The sequence below is a fragment of the Zea mays genome, chromosome 10 (assembly GCF_902167145.1).
Source record: "Zea mays cultivar B73 chromosome 10, Zm-B73-REFERENCE-NAM-5.0, whole genome shotgun sequence".
In the NCBI taxonomy this organism is placed as follows: domain Eukaryota; kingdom Viridiplantae; phylum Streptophyta; class Magnoliopsida; order Poales; family Poaceae; genus Zea; species Zea mays.
This window is the reverse complement of record NC_050105.1, coordinates 116,702,825-116,725,377: the sequence shown is the minus strand read 5'-3', so window position 1 is coordinate 116,725,377 and position 22,553 is coordinate 116,702,825. Positions and strand designations below refer to the sequence as shown.

The 22,553-nt window shown below is 41.7% G+C and overlaps 2 protein-coding genes across 3 annotated transcripts; both read right to left on the bottom strand.

Annotated features, from left to right (window-relative positions):
- Nucleotides 1–8,803: 8,803 nt before the first annotated feature.
- LOC103641619 (protein transport protein Sec24B) lies at nucleotides 8,804–16,951 on the bottom strand. 2 transcript variants are annotated; one of them, XM_008664957.2, is made up of 14 exons: nucleotides 16,460–16,949; nucleotides 16,285–16,353; nucleotides 15,192–15,245; nucleotides 14,924–15,096; nucleotides 14,621–14,807; nucleotides 14,353–14,492; nucleotides 14,127–14,281; nucleotides 13,454–13,535; nucleotides 13,253–13,368; nucleotides 12,117–12,209; nucleotides 11,651–11,774; nucleotides 10,866–11,137; nucleotides 9,450–9,661; nucleotides 8,804–9,361 (listed from the first exon to the last, which is right to left on the bottom strand). In XM_008664957.2, exons 1-14 carry the CDS (start codon nucleotides 16,791–16,793, stop codon nucleotides 9,150–9,152), a joined length of 2,223 nt encoding a protein of 740 aa, XP_008663179.1. In that variant the 5' UTR covers nucleotides 16,794–16,949; the 3' UTR covers nucleotides 8,804–9,149. The 2 variants fall into 2 exon arrangements, 1 of the variants encoding a protein (XP_008663179.1); XR_004853266.1 differs by lacking the exon at nucleotides 11,651–11,774 and having other exon boundaries at nucleotides 16,460–16,951.
- A 1,936-nt stretch (nucleotides 16,952–18,887) lies between these two features.
- On the bottom strand, nucleotides 18,888–22,227 carry LOC100283643 (ferredoxin-3). The gene is made up of 2 exons (NM_001156544.2): nucleotides 22,124–22,227; nucleotides 18,888–19,530 (listed from the first exon to the last, which is right to left on the bottom strand). Exon 2 carries the CDS (start codon nucleotides 19,511–19,513, stop codon nucleotides 19,049–19,051), a length of 465 nt encoding a protein of 154 aa, NP_001150016.1. The 5' UTR covers nucleotides 19,514–19,530; nucleotides 22,124–22,227; the 3' UTR covers nucleotides 18,888–19,048.
- Between the last annotated feature and the right edge of the window lie 326 nt (nucleotides 22,228–22,553).

Genomic DNA, 22,553 nt, shown 5'->3' with positions numbered 1-22,553 from the left:
CTCCGATGATGATGATGGTGATGTAATAATTTAATACTCTGACATGTATGGTTTTATGCTTTATTGTATTTGCTCTGTGACTCACCTTCGAGTGAGATTGTGGTACTTGATCCTGTCAGTGGCCATGTCGGACTAGATCCGAGGGATTGACGGGTTATTCCCATTTAAGTGTGGTCTAGCCTCTAAGGCGGGGCTTAGGCACTTAAGTTGGAATAATTCGGGCAGTTCCGCCACACTACTTTGATTGTGTTCTACTATATGGACATTATGATGAACCGTTTTGACTTGTTCTTTGCTTCGGCTTTCACAAGCCGAAGCTCTCTGATGTAATTGTGCTAGAGTAAAGAACTGGATGCCTTCTAATCTCTCTTTAAATAATAGCGCAATCCATCAAAGGCTATTTCCGCTAGTTGTTTATCTGTTAAATGAATTTGAAAGCATCGGTTTCTCGTATCCCAGAATCTCCGGATATAATTACTAACCGATTCATCCTTTTCTTGTCGTAGAGCCACTAAGTCTACTAAATCTAGCTCATAATCGCCAGAAAAGAAATGTTCATGAAATTTTTGTTCTAAATCTCCCCACGACAAAATGGAATTAGGAGGGAGCGTGGCATACCATGTGAATGCAGTCCCTGTTAAAGATAATGAAAATAAACGTACACGGAATGCTTCGGTGTCGGACAATTCTCCTAACTGTGCTAAGAACTGGTCTATGTGCTCACGCGTGCTCTTTTCTTGGTCACCCGAAAACTTTACGAATTCGGGTATTTTGGTCCCCTGTGGGTATGGGAGTCGGTCAAACTTGCTATCATAAGGTCTCCGATATGACTGCCCCCCGGGTACTATACTAACTCCGAGCTTATCTCGGAACGCCCCAGCTATTTCCTCCCTTACTATATCGATGGCAGCCGGTGGGAGACCACCGGCTCTTTGATCCAATATGGGTGAGTTTGTTTGGATGTTGGTGTGTTGTTTTCCTCCCCATTGGTTTGGGTTTTGTGGCGCGTTAATGCATGCCCTATGAGGCTCATAGGACTGGCCATTCCTTTCTGGCCTTCTAGGGGCCGGAAAGTTCTCACTCTCACGGGTTTGATAGATTATATTATGATGTTGTTGTGTCGTATGGTGAGATGGGGAGTTTAGCTGGGACGGATACAGAGTTGGATATCCATCCTCCTTAAAAAACTCTGTGCCGGACCGTCCGGTTAAATACGCGGACCGTCCGACTCCTTGCGCGGACTGTCCGGCCATGTGGCCGGACCGTCCGACATTATATTCGGACTGTCTGGCGTCATACGCAGACGGTCCAAATGGGTTATCTAGGGTTTGTACGGCATGTGGCGGCTTGGGTGCAGGTCTTGGTAATTCGCTTCTAAAAATAGGATCAGCCGCCGCTGGCCCGGACGGTCCGCGCCCATGTGCAGACGGTCCGGACATGCGCAGATCGGCAAATTTATCGCCGATGTGCGTGGGAGACTGTCGTTGCCTAGGGTACATGTCCATCGGCATCCCATAAAGGGGTTGTGACTGGTCGTGCCAACCTGTAGCTGATGAATTATGTGTGTATTCCCTCCATTCAACCTCGTGCGAAGAAAGATTTGTCGTAGTAGACTTATCAAGCGCACGCACTAGCCGTTTATGATCTTTTTGTATATCCCCTACGATACGTTGCAACTGTTCTCGTTGTTCGTCTATGTAAGTTTTAAGAGATTGGAGTTCGTTGGTGCTACTTACATTGGGGATATCTGGTGCGGGTCGGAACGAAGCCGGATCTGTCGCCCGATGTCGGACGACCTTGTTGTTCCTGTCCACTTTGAAGTTGGTCAAGAACTTTGCTTTTGCTTCTTGGATCAGCTGCTCCTGGCGCTCCTCGAACAGGAGCTGTTCTTCAGCCGGCAAGGTCTCCCATGTCGGTGTGATGATATTGCTGGTGGAAACCTCAGAGCTATCTTTTGAACCGGCCATTGAGGGCCGATTTGATAGGTCTATATGTGTTGTCCCCAGCGGAGTCGCCAAAAAGTATGTTGACGCCTTTTTGGAGGCGCCAATTACTCAAGAGAACCAGCGGCGGTGCTCTCTGGTCAGGCGCGGACGGTCCGCGGCACAGGGCCGGACGGTCCGCGACCTGGCGTGAGGCGGCGGTGCTCTCTGGTCAGGCGCGGACGGTCCGCGGCACAGGGCCGGACGGTCCGCGACCTGGTACAGGAGCTCGGGTTCCCTGCCTGACGGCCGGACGGTCCGCGCCCTAGGGCCGAACGGTCCGCGCGTGCGCAGGGGCGGCGGAAGATCGCCGGCGGCGCCTGGATCTCGCTCCTGGGAGGGACCCCATCGGGGAGGAGAGATCCTAGGAGTTGTCTAGGCTCGAGCAGACCGACCTAGACTCCTATAATCGACGTAGAGTCGAGGAGAGGCGGAGAATTTGGGGGATCGAGAGGCTAAACCTAAACTAGACTAAAACTACTCCTAGGATAAAATGCGAAATAGAAGTTGTATTGATTCGATTGTTGATTATAAATCGGCCGTATACCTCTCTATTTATAGAGGAGGGAGCTGGACCCTTTACAAACTAATTTCCGAGCTTATCCCATGATTTTAGCTAACAACCGTAGCACAAAACTCGGAACACTAATCTGTTCTGCGCACGCGCGGACCGTCCGGCCCAGAGGTGCGCACCGTCCGGACCGCGGACCGTCTGGCCTTAGGGCCGGACCGTCCGCGCGCTCAAATTGGTGCTCAACACCGCGCATCCGCATCGATATTCTCTATATCACTTTAATAACGTCCACTATGTTTCGTCCTCTATACTATACACACATATTTATCATAACCTAAAATATTATATACATTTGTTCATTCTATCGTCTAAAGTATAAAAATAGATAGAGTAGAGAAATGAGTCTCTATATAGATAATGGAGCAATGTCTATATTTAGAAGATGTTTTAAAGAACATTGTTGGAGGCTATAAAGGAGGGAATTTTTTTATATGTAGTTTATGAGATCGTTTATAGTGTCTTGTTGGATATAGACCTATACTATTGCACCATTTGACCACCAAGAATTTATTGCTTCAACTGTTTCACTAGAATTATGTTCTAAATTCTTACTCGATAGTTATTATAATAAAAAAAACTATCTTTTAGATCTATCTACTCCTATTTTTTTATATCTTGCTCAACACTCTAGAAATGAGCTCTTCTTTTATCTTTGGCAAGCAAGAATCATAAATAGAGGATGAAAATATTTAGTGGTCTAGTTAAAGAGGGTGTTAGAGTGGACTTTCATCACTAAAATCTCAATCTCTATTTGGAGTCATTTAATAAATATTATCTTTATATACCTCGTGTCTCTAACAAATTCTCTATTTTCTATAGTTTAATAGCTATCAAAAAATATGTGCCAAAAATTGTAAGGAAGTCACTGTACTATTGTATTTAATGAGTCCCTCTCTCTCTCACAAAAATAAAGAGTAATAAAAAGGATAATTTTGAATAGTGGAAATGAAAAGTGGAGCCAGATTTAGGCCACGTTTGGTTCCACACACCTAAATTTTAGCTGGCTAAAGTTTACCTAGCGGTGGAGTTTTGCTTTTCTAGATAATAGACTAGCTAATACAAATGAGAATGATATGGATACTCTTATGATTTATCGCTATCAATAGGAATATGGATCGATCACATAGTATCAGTTGTTATTAGCTAAGGTTGAGAAGATAATAAGATGATGAAATCTGGGCTTTAGCTAAATTATCTAGTTCATTATCTAATCTATTTCATTGAGATAATGTAATTTAGACTCTAACTAAAGTTTATTTAAGTCAATAACTAATTTGTTTGGTTTTAAGGTAGCTAAAGTAAATAGATAACAATTATGAAACAAGATAGGGCCTTAGAGATAGATGCACCATCAAGCATAGACATTGGCGACGTGGTGTGTGGGCAGTTCAACTTTCTATCTTGGTGTTGGGATGTTGGCAGCATCACATCTTCACATCGTATGCCACTTCAGGTGCCATGGTCGTAGCTCTTCCTATCTTGACTCATGTCTCCCGAACTCTAACCTCAAACCCATAACTCTCTTTGTGGACCTACGATGGCATGGTTCATGCATGGATGTGGGCTCTAATTCCAACATTGGGTGTACTGATACATCATTTTATAGCCTTACAATATCCTAAGTGGGTACTCAAACTGATTGATAAGATCAAGTGGGGCTTTCTTTGGAAAGGGCACAATAACATTAAGGGTGGACAGTACCTAATTAGATGGGAACATGTGCGTAGATCGGTGGAACTTGGAGGATTTGGAAGTCATAACGAGGAAGTCCTTAGATGGGCCTTGAACATGAAATGGTTGTGGAGCAGGAAAACTCGACTTGATATACCTTGGATAGACCTATATATCAAGGTCCATCCCAACTCTACGCCTTATTCACTACATGTGTAGTTTCAATCATTGGGGATGGCACAAAAACCCTGTTTTGGATACAAAGATAGGTGGCTACACAGACAGTCAATCTCTTCTTTGGCACCTGCCCTAGTCGATGTTGTTCCTGGACGTATCATCAACAAAAGAATGTTGGAGGAACCTCTTTCAAACCTGCAGTGGGTCAGAGATCTTGGACGGCAACATCTTTCTACTCAAGCGTTGATGGAATATCTCTTGGTTCGGGATTTATTGGCTAGCATTAATTTATATCTAGGGGTCTATGATTAGCATATTTGGACACCCACTACCTCAAAAGTCTACTCATCTAAATTGGCTTATGAGCGCTATTTCATTGGGGCAACATAGTTTGAGCATGTGGAGAGAGTATGGAAGAGTTGGGCGTCTCCACGGTGCAAAATTGTTATATGGCTTACATCTCTGAACTGTTGCTAGACACAGTTGATCGTCTAACACGTAGAGGGTTGGATCACCCACACAAATGCCCCTTAAGTGACCAAGAAGAGGATACATCTCAACACTTGTTATTGTCCTGTGTTTTTGCTCAGGTGATCTGGTTCACAATGCTATCCTCCATTGGACTACCACAATTATCACCAACTCAAATAGATGAGGTGTTCCAAGAATGGTGGTGAGGTTGTTGTGACAGGGGTGCCAAATCTAGAGCAAAAGGATTCAATTCCCTTGTAATCTTGACAGCTTGGTGCTTATGGAAGCATCAGAACGACTGCATCTTCGATGGGACATTCCCTAACATTAGAAAGGTGGTTTAGGAAATAAAGGTTTATGCTACCTTATGGTGCATGCATAGGTGGTGTGTCTGGGTTGTGGCAAGTGTGGTCGCGTTAGTGGGTTGTGTTATTGTATCTCAAGGTGAGGTTGTCGTGGTATGTTCAAGTATGAAACTCTTAGTTCTCCATTTTGGTGACTGTGTTCTGCCGCATCACATTCTCATTATTTGAAATGATATTTTGTTAACCTTTCATGTGCACTTTTGATGAAAAACCAGTTTAGTAGTGCTCAATCGTCGCCACAATATACAATTCTTAGTACCTTTATGTTTTGCACGCAGGGTTATGTATGTTTTCTATGGCCATCATGTTCCTGATGTTTTCATTTCTTGTTTATTCCATAAATGTTATTTTCTGGGACAATTGCCGAAAACATTGCTTATAGAGACCCTGTGGGAGATATTAACATGAATAGGGTTGAGTACGTTGATAAGATTGCCAATGCTGAGGAGTTCATTGAGATGTTGCGACAAGAATACGCTTCAAATGTGGGATAGAGAGGTTATACACTACCGGAATTTATCTCTTTGTCGTGTACCAAATACTTTGTCGAGTGTTTTTTTTGGCACTCGGCAAAGAAGCTCTTTGCCGAGTGCCACGCAAAAAACTCTCGGTAAAATAAAATACTCGGCGAAGAAGCTCTTTGCCGAGTGTTTTATTTTTGACACTCAGCAAAGAGTTTCTTTGCCAAGTGTTAAAAATATAACACTCGGCAAAGAGCTCTTTGCCGAGTGTTTTTTTCCCAACACTAGGCAAAGATAATTTAAAAATCACATTTAAAGCAGTAAATTAATTCAAATGAAAAAAATTCAACTACAAATTTGTATAACTCATCATGATGTACATTTTATATTTTGAACATTTCTTTATATGACAAACTAAAAATAAATTTGTTCATAAAACCTATATCTCTCTCGTAGTTTATGAAACTACAAGAGAGATGTATAGAATTTGTGCATATTGTTAGAACCATCATGTGAGATGAACAAATGACCAAACAACCAAAATAAACTTTATAGATCTTGAGAAGTTATAGAAGTTTGTAGTTGATAACTTTTTCATTTGAAGCCATATTATCAACGAAAATTACGTATGAATTTAAAAAATTTAAAATTTGAATTTTGAAAACGACCTCGAAAGAAAAAACCACCAACAGGAAAGTTGTAGGTATTGAAGAGTTATGAAACTTTGTAGTTGACAATTTTTGGTTTGAAATCATCTTGCCATGCAAAACTATGTTTAAATTTTGAAATTTGAATTTTTCAAACTACCTCGGATGGCAAACCACCAAAATAAAAAGTTATAGGTCTTGAAATGTAATAAAACTTTGTAATTGACAACTCTTCGATTTGAAATCATCTTATCATTAAAAAGTTCATGTGAAGTTTTCAAATTTAAAATTCAAATTTTGTAAACGGTCTTGGATGTAGAAACTATTAAAATAGAATTTGTAGATCTCAAAAAGTTATGCAACTTTATAGTTGGTCACATTTTCAAATAAATTCATTTAGTGCCCTAAATAATCAAATTACTCTCGGTTTGTTATAATACATGAGGAATGAAAACGTAATTGGTGTAGTAGTGTAGTGGTATAGGAGGGTATACGCGAGAGAGAGGTTGCGAGTTCTCGAATCTCACCATTCACAAAATAGGTAAATTTGATTCAAAATAATAGTGAAAAATGATAGAGCGATGGGTAAGGTGATAGGTAGGGTTGGAGAGTTGTTCCTATAATAAAAAAATGTTTTTCTGTTTTTTGGATTTTTTCCGATTCTTAATTTGCCGAGTGTTTTTCTTTGCCGAGTGCTTTTAAACACTCAGCACAGTCTTTGCCGAGTGTCCGAAAAAAAGTACTCGGCAAAGAACCCTTTGCCGATAAAATATTTGCCGAGTGTTACACTCGGCAAAGGCTTTGCCGAGTGTAAAATAGCCTTTACCGAGTGTATTAGACACTCGGCAAAGAACGTGATTCCGGTAGTGATAGTTTAACACCAGACATAAGCAAATGTAAAATTCTCGCTTTTCAGTTTTCAGGCTACCTTGTATAACAAGCTAACTAGTGAAACATGTTGACCACACACTATCCAGTAGCCTCTTTTGCATCGAAATAGGTCCATTTAAGAGCATATTCGGTTTAATCTTAATCCATGTGAATTAGACGGGATTGAGTGTGTTTAAATCCCTAACAAGTCAAAAATCTTTCTTTTTTTCAATCACAGCCCATCCATATTGAATAAAAATAACCGAACAAGACATAATTTGTACGGTGTGTTTTTATCCTCAAGTTATCTATTCCCATGGCAGATCTGGCCTACTACTAAAAGAAGCACTTAGTAATCTAATCACAAAGCATTCAGTAACCGTAAGTCTTTGTATGTGCAGTCCCTGCATTAGCGTGCTTTCCAATATCAATATATTGCTAAGGCCATTCTCAATTGTAATTTCATAACATTTTTCAACACTGTCACATCATCAAAATCAAGAGTGTTGTAAAATTAAGAATGAAACATCTCTCCAAGAAAAATTTCACTTCGTTATTTCATATACTAACATACCAATTAAATGTTGTAACTAAATGATTAATAGAAATTAGTAAAATATGTGAAGATAAAACAAATCACTCTCGATGAAAGTTTTACATAGTTTTCAAGACCTTAGAAACCGGTTGACATAGTTTTATCCCTATAAACCTCATTCCATTTAAATGATATGTCATGCCATCTATAATGCTAACATGGCACAATGGTAAATGTGCATTACACCACCGTAAAACTACTATTGAGAATATCCTAATATCCTAAGTAACTTCTTCCCTTGCTGTGATTGAATACAAGTTATCATCATTGCTCATCGACAGGAAATGGTCCTAATGGCTGACAGGATTATTTCACTAGAGCGTGGTGAATTGCGAGATGTCAAAACTCGCATTTTTGTCTCAAGAATCACTTCAGCTCACGAAAGATCAGGAGGCCAAATTCGGGTGAGATTTGGCGTGGGTATTCTCTCTCGTGAAGATACCGCGCATATCTTTCACCATGGAAAAAAACCATGGATAGCATCACATCTCTTTTCTATCACGTCTGCCGCTGAACGCTGCTCAGATCTTTGGCTTTTTAAAACTTTGTTTCGTCCCAACAACAAATCCGTTAACGTTATCGAAGGCCGTCTGCCGGAGGGAACGGCAGACTGCCTCAGCGGCATTGCTGCAAGATCCTCAACAAAAAGGTCAAATCAAGCTATAGGGTTTTAACAATTTTCCCACACATGAGAAAGAAGCACATCCTTACATTCCCCCCTCCCACACACACAGACTTTTTATACATGCAGGATGCAGTAGTTGAGTTGTATACGTGCCTTCAGGCTTTCTGCCGAAATGAATGTATTCGCTTCAGAATTCCTTTTCATGTAGCAAACGTCTAACTAATACAAAATCGAGATTGGTTGGTGCGTTCAAGATCATCAGGTAGCAAATGTCTGAGGTAGCGCCAGAAACCTAAGAAAAACAAGGACAAAACAGTACATTGCAACACCAAACACCGAAAATGGTACCAAAAGCATTCGAACTATAGAGCAATCTAGAAATATAATGAACGGGTTTTTCAGCAATGTATATAGCAAATGCATAGTTTAGCAACAGGCAATGTACCCAAAAAAACATAGTAGCGCATGGATATTACAAAAACATATAGCGCGGTCTTGTAAAGGAAAGCTTTAAAATTCATCTAGCTGTCGGTAAAAAAATGGCGAACAGCATCCATCAAACACACGGCACACATACAAAAACGTTTGCCGGTAAACCAGCAAAGCACTTACTCTTTCTATTCATGACAGTATTTCTGGGTTGCATGGGTCATCAGTCATCACCCGTTTAACATCACAGTCCAGCAATCGGGAGACAGGTGACACTGGTCCTCAAATGCCATGCTCAGCCACTTTACTTCTAACCTCATCAAGGAATGAGCTGAAACCTGTGGAGCTAGATAACGGGGACCCATCCAAGGTCTGATCCTCAACAAGGTATTTCTCAAATTCTGTAGTGTCATCATGTGCTCCGTGAATGAAAACCAGTTTGGGTGTTATATTCCTTTCTTGTTTTAGTCTATCGACTGTTGATCTCAGTAGACCTGCCAACGCCATTGCATTGTCAGTAAGGTGACAGGATAATGACTTGGTGAGAGTGCGTGATGAATGAAAGAAAAAGATTGTTCTCACAGTTTCGTGGAGGAGGAAAAGGGATTTCGCTACTAGCTGTAGGTGAGTAATACACCAGAAGGTCTTTGTATGCATCAAGAATATATATTGGCCTCTCACTGGTGAACACAGTCCGGCTTAGTGATTGATGTACTTCTGCTTCTACATCGGGGGAGGAGTATGAAATCAACGTAGGCCAAATAGCCTGCCGAAGCGAAGCTGGCTCCAGTGCACTGCCCATAGAATAGATGTAAACACTAAACAGTATTGATCTAATGTCGATTGAAATCAAGTTTAGGCGTTTTCAGACTAACGATCACAACTTACAACAACAACAAAGCCTTTTTGTCCCAAGCACGTTGGGGTAGGCTAGAGATGAAACTCCATATGAAAACCTCAGAGCTCAACCCCAAAGAAAAGAAAAGGGAGACAGGCAAAGGAGAACCGAAAAACGACGAAACGAGGAAACACATAAAAAGAGATAAAACTCACAAGAACCAGCAAGATCTAAAGGGGCACAAGAAAAGGTCAAACGATCACACATTGAACTACCAAAAGTAAGATGAGATGGAAAAAATATCAGAAAGAATACTTCGATTTGAATTAACTATAGGAGATCAGTAACTATGATCCACATAATGTTTAATGTATTTCCACAGCTACCACCCACGGCATAATACAAGCTTCATGTCTGTGGTTGCATCATATACAAGCTTACATGCATCACCCATAGAAAGTGCCTCCACATAAGGGCTGTTTGGATGTCTATGTATCCCCCCCCCCCCCCTCAATCCATGTGTGTTAGAGTGGTTTAGTGTGAAATTATATCTCAGTTTTAGAAAATGTAGACCACAGGTGGGATCAGATCTGGGTTCAAAAGCCTTATTTTTCTTACGAAACAGTTACAAAGCTCTCATCTTTGAGCTCAACAAACTTCATAAATTCATAATTTACTCTAGCTAGTGCTAAAGTTATATAACGAGCTAAGAGTATGAAGATGTCATATGCCAGTTGCTATTATTTTACATGAACAGTACTTCAGTACTTTAGCATGAGACTCGAGAGGTTAGGACAGATAAGTTACGATATCTAGTGTTTGTTACGCTATGGCCAGCAGATCGTGTATATAGCCGTGCAAAACATTGTTTTGTACTATAAAATGCATTGTTTACAGAGTGAAGTTTGAAATGAGAGATGATGATGAGTAAGCTGCTGAAGATAGCCTTAGGCTCTCATCTAGCGCTTGTTAGTCAAGTTGTCTTGTCAGTCATGACCCCTTACCAACCATTTGGGGTCAATAAAGTGATAATCAATTTAAGCTTTTCCAGTTTATATCCCAATCCCTCCCCTATCTGACTCTGCCTAGCTATCCTCACGGCAGTGTTTACACCTAATGAACTAGGATTCATTACAGAACAAGAGTAGAAGACACATTACCTCAAGAGGCATTGCAAATATGTCACATAATCTGGATGAATGCCTTCACTGCTGACTTGAAGCAGGGGGCTCAACAGAATAGCAAACACAAACCGTGACAAAGGCTGCAGTTGCGAGCAGTGTGAGAAATTGACATCAATATTATAAATCTCAGTACCACCTCCAGATGTGACATTCTTGTATGCTTTGTTGTACTGAGCGATGACAACCACCAACCAATCTTGGAGCCACAGCCTTGTTTCCAGTGCATCACTTAAAGAAGCCAAAATAACCTGAAAATGGAACTCTGTTTAAGTCTGAAATGATCTTCTGTGAAACAGATAGGTATGTTGTTTAGTACTTAAGTCAGCAAGCTGGAATTTGTACTGGAAAGGGCATATATATGTTCAGAATGCAAAGTGAAATCAGGCAGTCACACCATACAGTATATCACCTTAGGATGCATTGGTAAATGAGACAGGCCAGAATTTCAACCATGCTAGAACAACTTGTCCTAATTATGGATAAGTTACATTAATTAGTTTTTACCATGACAGTGCAACATCGATAAAATTCAGATCTCTTGCATATTAACAAAATCAGGCAATGCGTTTTCCAATAGGGCAATTCAACGTTTTCTGAACTCAAGAAATTACACTGCACCACTGGGTTACTGACTGTAATTGTGGCAAAGTTGTAGCAAGGGGATAACAATCACTGCTTTGACAATAATCAAAATCATGTGCTTACAACAAACAATGCGTAAGACCTGTGCCTCAACAACAAAATATTGATAAAAGTTCTACCTGGTGTACCAATATTGTCAAAACAACATCTGGATCAACAAAATCGTAAAGGTCCCAGATATTAGCAGTTGTGTTGTACTGGATAGTCCGCACTCTTAGCCTCCTTTCTAACAAGTATTTAAATCTGGCAAGGTACATTACGTTACAAAATATATCAGCACCCTATCTTTGTGTATATAATTTCTATTAGAATGTCAATCTCAAACTACCAGTTAGAAAATGCTCAATAAGCAAGTTGACAGAAGCGCAGAAAGTTTACTTTGTTTATATTGTCTACACTGAACAGTAGGTGAACAGGATGTCAATTAAGATCGGAAGATTTCAGAATAGTAATGACACCAAAATGACTAAAATCATAAAGGGTACATATAAAGATTGCATACAAATGTGAGCACGCTGCTTCAACACTAGACTTGAAAACAGTAACGCGCTACTTTAATGACTCGTCACAGGATGTAAAATGTACCTGCACCCAGAATTTGGAAGATCTGATATATCACCATTGTGCACAAGCACAGTGTACTTAAATGCAATTTGAATAATGGGAGGGCTTGACTTCCTGCAGGCACAAAAAAAATGTTGCCCTAAAAATTTACAAGATAAACTGTGGATTTACAGAACATTCAAACTATTTAGCTGAGGATTTACAGTTATATTGTGACTGATGTAGTGGGCTAGTAGCCATATGGTTGCAACGCTGACTATTTACTCTAGCTGTTCAAATTTGTTTCTAGCACAATTAATAGTAACTGCAATTAACCATTACAATATGTCTCTTTTTTTAGGCGAGGGCAACACCATTTTCATTCGTGCATACCGAAATACGGGTGTTCAGAAGAAATAAAAAGGGCAGGTTTAGAAGGACATCCAGCATAGCCTGTTAGAGAAGACCCCTGATTCACTTACAACATGTTCCTTAGACAACTTTGTTTTATTTTAAGACACTAAGACATATGCATAGTACTCCCTCAGTCCACAAAATAATGCAACTATGGGATTTGTGCTAGTTACATTAGCTTAAATATTTTACCAAGTTTATAGTGAAATGGTATTAACATTTATGTCTCTAACTAGATTTACTATGAAAATATATTTCGTAATTAATTTAAAGGTACTTATTTTGTATCATAAATGTTAATACTTTTTTTATAAAATTTTGGTCAGTTTTTTTTTGTGAACGACGCAAGAGAGCTAAAAGATGCTTGGTGGTGGAATGAGGAAGTTCAACAGGCTTCCACTTTTCCATCTTGGTCAGGCAAAATTAAAGATGTTATTTTCCCCCTAAATTCAACTCCTTGATAGCCTCCACAGAGGCATGACATATGAAATCAATTAGGAGTTTAGGACTTCAATAAAGAAGGCTTATATCCACTGGCAGTCCTAGCCTTCTAGGTCATTCCAGCTAGTAGGGAAAATCTGATTTTCTGATACAACATGTTGGCGCAACTAAATAACAACCAAAGATGCAGGATAATAGTATAAGTTTCAATTTGTCAAAGCTCAGAAGAGAAATCTAATATTACTTATAGTTGGGAAAAAAATGAGGGTTAACCTATGCAAAACATATGTTATGGGAAAGCCTGGAAATAGAAGGTTTGTTACCTGGAAAATTGGGAATCCTTTTCAAACTCAAAGTCATAACTGTATGTAGCAAAAGAGTCGCAACAATTTATGTGCTGAACATGCATGTACTGGGGGTCTGGGAAGAAATGGCCATACTGTTGAACAAAAAAAAACACATCAGACATAGCTACATGTGAAGAAGCTGATTTAGGTAGTTCACATATCCCTCAGAGTATTTACAGAATCAACAATCTTGAACTGCGACGATGTTCTCAATCGCATTACACATCCAAAAGCATAAGGACGACTCAACATCTTGTATCTGAAAAAAAATGGCAGATGAAAATCAGAGTACTGCACTACTGTTTTGTAGCTACTTACTCCTTTTCATGATTTAGCAAGCAGATCATTTGCTATTTATCTTGTTTCAAAATACAAGGACCTAGAAGAATCAAGAATTCCCCATCCATGGTAGCATCAAGTTATTCATGCCATCTTGTTTATGGATGTGGACTCGTCAACCTTTATTTTGTATCACTACCACCTTGATTTTACTATTCCATAAACCATAATCAAAAGTGTATTGGGACCTTATATGTTATGATACCACACGTTTATAAAACCATGTGCACATAGAGAATATGCATAATGCATTCCGTGTTTCATACATTTGAGTATCTATCTTATAGCATGGACATTCAGGTAGCACACAACCAAGAACAAACATCAATTCAACATAATCCAGTACTAAACCATTGACCACACAATAAGAATATTGATAATCTATTAATTGGGACAGCTTTCCACTATGAGTATAAAGAAGAAGTGCTTAAGCATTTATCCAATAAATCTTTTAAGTAATGATCTAACTACTGAATACATAGATAAACATAAAGTTAGTGACTAAACTTACATATCTTGTGGAAGTGTTGATTCATCTGTACTGGAATATAGAAACAGTGATCCACCACTCTCAACACTCAGAACTTTCAGAGAAGTAAGATCAGTGTATTCATTTGTAATTGCAAAAAGGTCCACGCATACACCTGCTTGAACAGCACTAGTAGCCTGTGATATGCCAATCAGATATATTCTAAAATATTATCATAGTATATTGACTGATCTTTGTGCAAAGTTACCAGATTTCTGTAGAAACTTGTCTGCTCTTGAAGCAATATATGATCAGCACCCCTTGCTTTACCAGAATTTTGGTCCTCATTTATATCCAGCTGCCCAGCCCCATAATTGGGTGGACCAGATAAAAACGCAAATATCCTAGCTGTTTTTAAAAATATATATATCAGGACAAGTTACAGTGGCAGATAAGGTCAGGTACCACAGACCCCCACAGTCTTCAAACAAAATATGAAACATTGCTGTGGTCAAAGGCTCAAGGCATTAACATACCAAGCTCAAATGCATTTCCATATTCTGAACTTAGGTAGTTGATAAGAACATCCAACGCTACACCAAAACCACGTATGTGATGCAATACATGATCCTGTCCATCGTGCGCATTTGCTGCTACTTCCCAGGAAGACATTGGTTTAATTGTTTCAAGTGCTTCAGTAATGCGGTCTTTGCAGCTATCAATCTGTAAAGATGTAACTTGACGTTAGCATATACACAAGCGAGGTGAATATTCTGGGACCACAAGCCAGAGGCAAAAACATAAGGAGAAAACTGTAACTGACAGGACAATTTACATACAGAAGCCAAAAATGAGCAAAGGGGCATGATATCTTCAAGGTCGACTTGTAAGGCACCATCAGAATCAGGAGGGATAAACACATTCTTCACGATTGGTATTGGACCTTGGACATCATACAATCCTATTTTGCTGCTAAATGTCAAAAGTCCAAATAGTGATCCTGGCAAAAGAGCTGCATTACATCAAAAGATTAGTTTGTATGTAGCTTTATGAGAACTCCCAGTATTATGCTTTAACAAAAGATTAGCTCCAAGGACTTGAGGTCACCTTCAAGAGCAGCTTGAAGAGCACTTTTGACTAGCTCCAAGAACTCCTCTGAAGCTAAAATGCAATATGAAGAAACAATCATCAGAAACATGTGAGCTTTACCGAGATGAGAGAGAGAAGAGAGAAACCACGAAAGGAAAAAATCATGGGATGTACTCTCAAATTCAAGTTTGTGGAAAATTTAATGATTCGTTTATCAGATAAAACCGTGTAACTGTTAGAACCTCGTTAGGGTTTTGGGTTACTCCTGTTGTAATTACCTGTATGCCCCCTGTGTAATGGGCCTGGCCCCGCTACTTGGTCTATATTAATACACTCTCAATCCTAGTTAGGGTTAGGGTTTCATTCTCCAACTGTAACTTAATCTATAAGCCTAACAAATTGAGGCTAAAGATTTGACTGACTAGGAACACCAAAGTCAAGCACCATGTTAATGAAAATGGATTCCATCATTCAAACGGAATTCTGAAACTGTGTTCATCAAGCATCAGAATGCTGCAATGTTGTTTCCCTTTGACAACTATATAAAAGCAACTACTACACACCCCCAGGAAAATATAAATCACCTTGCCACCCATTGGATACAAAGTTTTAGCCTTTTAGAGCACGAGCACAGTAAGCACCAACGGGTTCCAACCTATGACAACCCTCTGCAGGCACTCAATCCATGCATATTGTACCATAATGTACTAAGCTAAATTCAGAGCATGATTACCACCAATCACTAAGGGGCCGTTTAAGAGACCTTCAACTTCATCTTCTACGAAGAGAATCACTAACACGTAAAATGCCAACCGATTTGGGTGGGGATACAGAGATAATCACTTCTCCATTTACAATAGGAGCTAGAAGTAAAAAAAAAAAAAAAAAACTGTTGCACTCTGCTCCCTGTTACGTTCTGGTGGGGATGATCAGAGAATCAATTCTCATCAGCTCCCCACCCTGCTCCCTCCTAGGAATCCAATGGAATCACTGCATCGGATAATGAAGGAGCAGAGCTGAAGAATCAGGGAGTGGAGCTCTCCCAAACGGAGCCAAAATGTTATGCTAGCGCCAAACATATACAGCTTGCGAAGGAACTGTAAGATCTTACAGGACAAGTCGATCGCCGCCACGTACACGGGCGTCGGAGCCGCCGCCGCTGCCGCCTCGCCCTCCTCCACTGCAAAATTCCACCACCACCAGGTTACCGCAATACCGCACCGTACCACAGCGCGCTGCATCCAAACCGAACGCCGAGAGAGGGAGAGATAGATAGAGACGTGTACCTGGGAGGAGGAGGTCGACGAACGCGGAGCGCATCTCGGGCGGGTCGTGGCCACCGTCGCGGGCGTAGCGCGCAGCTGCGTCGGCGGAGAGGTCATTCTCGGCGCCGCAGATGGCGCAGTTCCAGGACCAGCGGTCGAGCGGACAGAGCAAGTTGAAGTAGGCGAAGCAGGACTGGCAGCGCGGGAGGAGGTGGCCCTCGGTGCCGGTGGCCGGCGGGAAGCCGCGCTCATCTGTGGCAGAGAACGGGGTGATGGCGACGCCCCACGGCATGCCGCAAGCCGCGTGGAGCGCTGGGTCGGAGGGGAAGCAGGCGAGGCTCGCGCGCACCGCCATTGCCGGCGCGCAGATTTGGGGCTTGGTTAGATCTGGCGACGTGACGATAGATCTCAGGGAAGCTGCATGTCTCGAAGTGTTTTGGTTTTGGTGGTTTAACGAGTGGGCGGCGCCGCGGCGGGCAGGGCCTTCTGTGCTGGACTGGAAATGGAACAGGCCACGGAAGCTGATCGGAAGCGTCTACTATGATCCTGACGACTGGGGTCGCGTCGGACGGTGGGAAGAGGAACCATGACGAGGGATTATTCAAAAAAGTACTGGTTCGATTATTTCAATTCTATATGGATTAGAATATATTGAAATAGATTATAATAGATTTTAATTTACTATAAATTTAAACCAACTCAATATCATCCAATCCACATGGATTGACGGATAAATGAACAAGCGTTTCACCATTGACGAAAGCCCTAAGGCCTTGTTCGTTTCACCATTGATCCATGTGGATTGTGTGATATTGAATCGGTTTAAATTTATAACAAGTTAAAATACATTTTAATTCATGTCAATCCATATGGAATTGGAATAACTGAACGATGCCTTAGGGTTTGTTCTTTTTCATCTCAATCCATGAGGATTGTAGGGGTTTAGGTGAGTTTAAGTCTATAGTAAAGTCAAAAACTCTATTAAAATTCTCCAATCTCATCCAATCTATGTGACATAGAAATAAACGAACAAGGTCTAATATTATCCATCTATATTTATATCATCATTGTATAATTCACTAGTTTAAACTTTACAAAACTCACACACCTAAATCACCCCACACTTATAACCCCTCTAAATCCACCAAAAAAATTGCACCCAGACTTAAATATATCATTAAAATCAACGGGTTAGATCGCCAGATAATCTCTCTCCCTTTGCGTCATGTGGCTTCATGTCGTGAAACTGTTTTATATTTTTATAAAATAATATTGACGTATTTAAAGCAAACATACATATATTAGCACAAATTATTATTTTACAACGTATAAGAATATAGAGATAAAAATTTAAATTACTAGTATAAATTTATTTTGAAATAACAGCTTGTAAAAATTATTGTCGTATAGTTTAGTACGGTATAGGGTATACCCACTAGACAAACTATTAAAATAATAATTTGTGCTAATATATGTATATTTGCTTGGTCTATAAGTGGTACATAGGTAGATTAGACCGTGGTCGCGTCGCCTTTTGTTGACTTTTAGCACCTTCAACGAGGTAAGTGAACGTACGGACGTACGTTCTGGATCGGAGTGGTTGGCCGAGATGGGCATGCTCCGGGGAGGCGCCCGAGATACCTTCGGGCGAGTCAGAAATACGCTATTCGCCCGAGGCTAGCCTCGGACGAGTCGGGAATGAGTTTCTCGCGCAAGGTTGGTCTCGGGCGAGTCAGGAGTTAGGTTCTACACGCCTTAGTAAGGTTGGAAGCGTATTTGCTTATGACATTCTCTTACTCAAGCATCTAGACACTTTAGATTGTGATCTGAGTATCCCTAATTATGGTACCCGACAATTACCCCTAATTATATGGTACCCGACAAATGGAGATACTATCACTTGTGTTCTCTTGATAGGGCGTCCGTATGAACGCCTCATGTTCTAGTACTCCAATGTCCAAACGAGCATGGGACTAGGCAATCTGGCAAAGGTACAAGTGGACAACACCTGAATAATAACATATCTCTTTCTTGCATTTGGCACAATTACGCATCTACGCTACAAATCGCCTCCCATTCCATACATCCACTCCATCAACTTCTGTTTCATCGCTTGGTGCGAGTCCTCATGTCTCCAACAGCAAACTGCGCGGCATCTCCTTGTTTTATCAGGATCGCAGGACCTTTTTCGTATTTTCAGTTTTCATCATGTGACACGTTCCTGTCTAGTAGCATCCAAATCATTGCGCCCGCCGGCCCAGCCGGCCTTTCGGCGACGTAAACGCTTGCCGTCTGCATTGGCCGCAGCAACATCCCTGAAAGCTCCCATCTGTTTGACTGTCTCTTTCCAGGGAGAAGCTGAAAGCCTGAAACTGACAGGTTGATTTCAAGACGGGGCTTGGTTGATATCCAGAGACCAGATGTAACAAAGCACGGGGAAGAATCATATCACAAGAACCTGCACTTGGTCATCATGCCAAATTATCTGGACGACGATTAGTTCTAGCAAGCTGCAACCGCAACAGCGTGTGCCAAGGACAGTGTCAATAACTCAAAGATCGAATCTGAATGGAAGTGCAAGGTTGATCCATGCACGGGGACCAGCCCGGTCTAGTACAAGTCTTCCTCCCTGTGCGTCTGGATGACGCAGTCGGACGTCGGGTACGCGACGCAGGTGAGCGCGTACCCGGCACCGACCTGCGCCTCGTCGAGGAACGACTGGTCTGCCTGGTCGACGGAGCCCTCCAGGAGCTTGCCGGCGCACGTGGAGCACGCGCCGGCGCGGCAGGAGTAGGGCAGGTCGAGACCGGCCTCCTCGGCAGCGTCCAGGATGTAGCTGTCCTCTGGCACGTCGAGCACGCTCTCCTGCCCTTCGGGGCCGAGGAGCTTCACCTTGTAGACAGCGGCGACGCGCAGGTCTAGCCTCTCTCTCAAGCTCGGCGACGTCGGCACGCTCCTTGGGAAGCCCAAGTGAAGCGGCCGTTTTGTGCTGTTGTTCAGCAGAGGGGCCTTCTTCTGTTCGATGGTCCTGAAGCTGCAGAGAACTGGGGATGATGTGAAGGTTGCCATTGCCATCTTTGGGTGTTCGATACCTGGAAAATACATAGTCAGAACGGCGAGAGTTGAATATTAGATTAGCACCCAACATATGAAAGCTAACTACTCTCAGGGATTGTTTGAGAGCAAGGAGAAAGGAGGAGTTTGAGGGGGTTAGAATCCCTCGCTATTCAATTTTGAATACTGAGAGATTTTAGCCTCCTCAAACCACTCCATTCCCCTTCTCCCAAACAAGCACGGACAGAATTATGCGACTCAGAGAGCTTAAGGGCATGTTTGTTTGAGATTATAATCTGCCCAGATTATATAAACTAACTTATTTTAAACTAAAACTTAGTTCAAAATAAATTTAATTACATAATTTGGACATATTATAATTCCAAACAAACATCCCTTAAGTCAAGTAAGAACCTCAACTTCTATGAACCAAATAGGCCTTTCAGGCTAAGGTGTACAGCTGAAGGCAAGCCCTAGTGGGCTACAATTAGGCAGTAGCATCCGGTTCTAGCAATTAGCATCTCCACTAGTTCTCAATAAAAAAACCCCTAAATATCATGTTTAGAAAGTCCCTAAATAAATATTGAAAGTAATAAAACCTTTATTCTCGAATGGTTCCCTAGTTTTAGGTTGCTAAACATTTTTAAATTATGCCAGCTCACCTTTTTAATAGGCTCGCACTCCATCCGTTCCAAATTAAAATCGGTTTTACCTTTTTACTAGATTCATGAATAATTAATGTATGTGTTGTATATATATGTCTATGTTTATAATCATTCAAATGAATATGGATATAAAAAACTAGAGCTAAAACAACTACTATTTTTTAGTGGGTCGTACCCTTCTCAATTTCAGGGTATGTAATTTTTATTGTGCGTTTGAATAATGAATTACATTTGGATAATGTGTTCGAAGTTGTCATTTGGATCTGTAATAACAGGTGCCGTTCTGCTTTATTTCGAGCCATTCATGATCCAAATGTATTGCAACGCATAACACAAACTAAACATTTGGATCTGCAATAGCCAGACACAGATCACTGCTTAATGCTTCAATTCACTGCTGCTGCCTCCAATATACACTTGGAATTGGCGGGCTAATAGATTTCGGGACTCCCTTCCATGTTGCTACATTTGGGGGGAGGAAATAGGTCTAAATAAGAACTTTGTAAATTTAGAAACTTGATTGAAGGAACTGTTATAGCAGTTTTTTTTGTTAATATTCCCGTAAACCAAAATAAAGGATGCATTTTTGGGAAAGCTGCTCTGTCGGCCGGTAGGGCTATAGAAAAGAGAAACAAGCCTTTCGAACAAAAGATATAACTTTTTAGAGAAGGTTAGCTTATACATGCAACCCATATTGTGCTTCCCCTGGCCACTTTCCGGATGGTTAAGAGCAATACATTTTAAAACTAAGCACAAAAAAGTGGACATAGCAGGCTATGAAGCAGGACATGATTGCATTTGCATATCAGTTTTTTTGTTTGCATCAATAACCTTGATCTGTGTGCTGCACTTCCTTAGGTAGTGTTTGGTTGAAGAGCCAAGTAGAACGGAACCGTTCTATCCCAATTTTGTTGTTGTTTGGTTACAAAGTAACTAGAACGGAATGACTCCAATTAGAGAATATTCTCCTCAGATCCGGAACCATTCCGCTCCAAAAAATCAATGGGACGGAGCCGCTCCGTTCCAATCCCGCTCTCACAGTCACGCTCCGTTCCGTTCACTCTGCAACCAAACAAAAAACAGAACCGTTCCATTCCAGATTACCAAACACATAACAGAGCGGCTCCATTCCTAGAATCAGGGATGGAACGACTCCGTTCTACTTGGCTCCTCAACCAAACACTACCTTAAAGTACAAGTAGTGGTATCACAGCCAATCACCTGATCAAGAAAAGAAACCAAGTTCCAACCAACAACATTTACTAGAGGTTCATGACACATATCATGATTTCAGGACCATAGTAGTGAATAAGCTTTTCCACTTCTACAGGAAAGTCTCTATGTGGATCTGTCATCCCAACTGGAATTCCCATGACCCTATCCTAATGACTCAGGCTACTTCGGAAAAACACGGAACATTAGGGTGTTTGGAATCAAGTCATACCACCCAATTAAAGTTGAGGGATAGACTCATAATGCGTCACCTCATCTAGAATAAGATGGGTTGATTGACAAGACCAAACACGCCATAGAAAAGCATTCAGATGAGATGACAAACACATCGAAACTGACCATTTTCTCCTCGGTTCAGGACGACTGACAACTACGTTGCTAGTATCCACCGCTGACGCCTGAGGGCAGTGGAGGATGCGCCGCCGCATTTAAAGATTACTACTAAACATTTGACCGCATACTAAAATTTCAATGAGGCGAGAAGAAAACTACGCATCCGCAATCAGATTTCAGAAACACGAAACCTACGGCACTTGAGGCTATTCTCCATCACTGACTGAAAGATGCAAAGGGCTAGCTAGCGAGTCGCTGCACTGCTGAAGCCCTGGGAAAGTGACACGAGAAGCATAGTAGGCCAGAAATCCGGCGAGGCGGTTTCACCCGGAAACCTTGGCAGGTCGTGCATTATCGGATATAAGAGACGGATGATGCGAGCAGAGCAGAGCAAGCTTACCTCGCAGGCGCGCGGGCACTAGGGCCAGTCTCCGGTGCAGGCGAGGCGGCGAGAGATGGGTGCGGAAGATTTGGAATGGTCACGCCGGCTTGGGACTACAGTGGAAGCCGCTGCTGCTGAAGCGCGGAGGCTGGCAGCTGGCTCTCTCGGCTTTTAACCGTAGCGGCGCATGGCACCCGAGGCCCACCGCCCACGCCAATCGCCATACCTGCCTGCCGGCTGCCGCGGCGTGCTCTGGACGGCGCTTCCCTCGTCTGGTCCGCTCGTGATGGACCCACGCGGCGGGCTCTGCCTCTGCCAACACCATCCTGTCATGGGGGCGGAGGCGGACAAAAGGTAGGCTAGTCCGCGTCCGGATGGGGGTTGCCTGTGGCCTGGCTGGCAGTCCAGGACCAGGACCATTGCATGGTGAAACCGAAAACAACAGTAA

What these genes read in the sequence shown, in the direction of transcription:
- LOC103641619 (XM_008664957.2), bottom strand. Translation starts at nt 16,793, where the DNA reads ATGGCGGTGCGCGCGAGCCTCGCCTGCTTCCCCTCCGACCCAGCGCTC. An exon ending in TGGAAATGCATTTGAGCTTG is followed by an intron (nt 14,493 to 14,620) that starts GTATGTTAATGC and finishes TTTTAAAAACAG; the next exon opens with CTAGGATATTTGCGTTTTTA. An exon ending in TCAACACTTCCACAAGATAT is followed by an intron (nt 13,536 to 14,126) that starts GTAAGTTTAGTC and finishes ATTTTTTTTCAG; the next exon opens with ATACAAGATGTTGAGTCGTC.
- LOC100283643 (NM_001156544.2), bottom strand. Translation starts at nt 19,513, where the DNA reads ATGGCAATGGCAACCTTCACATCATCCCCAGTTCTCTGCAGCTTCAGG.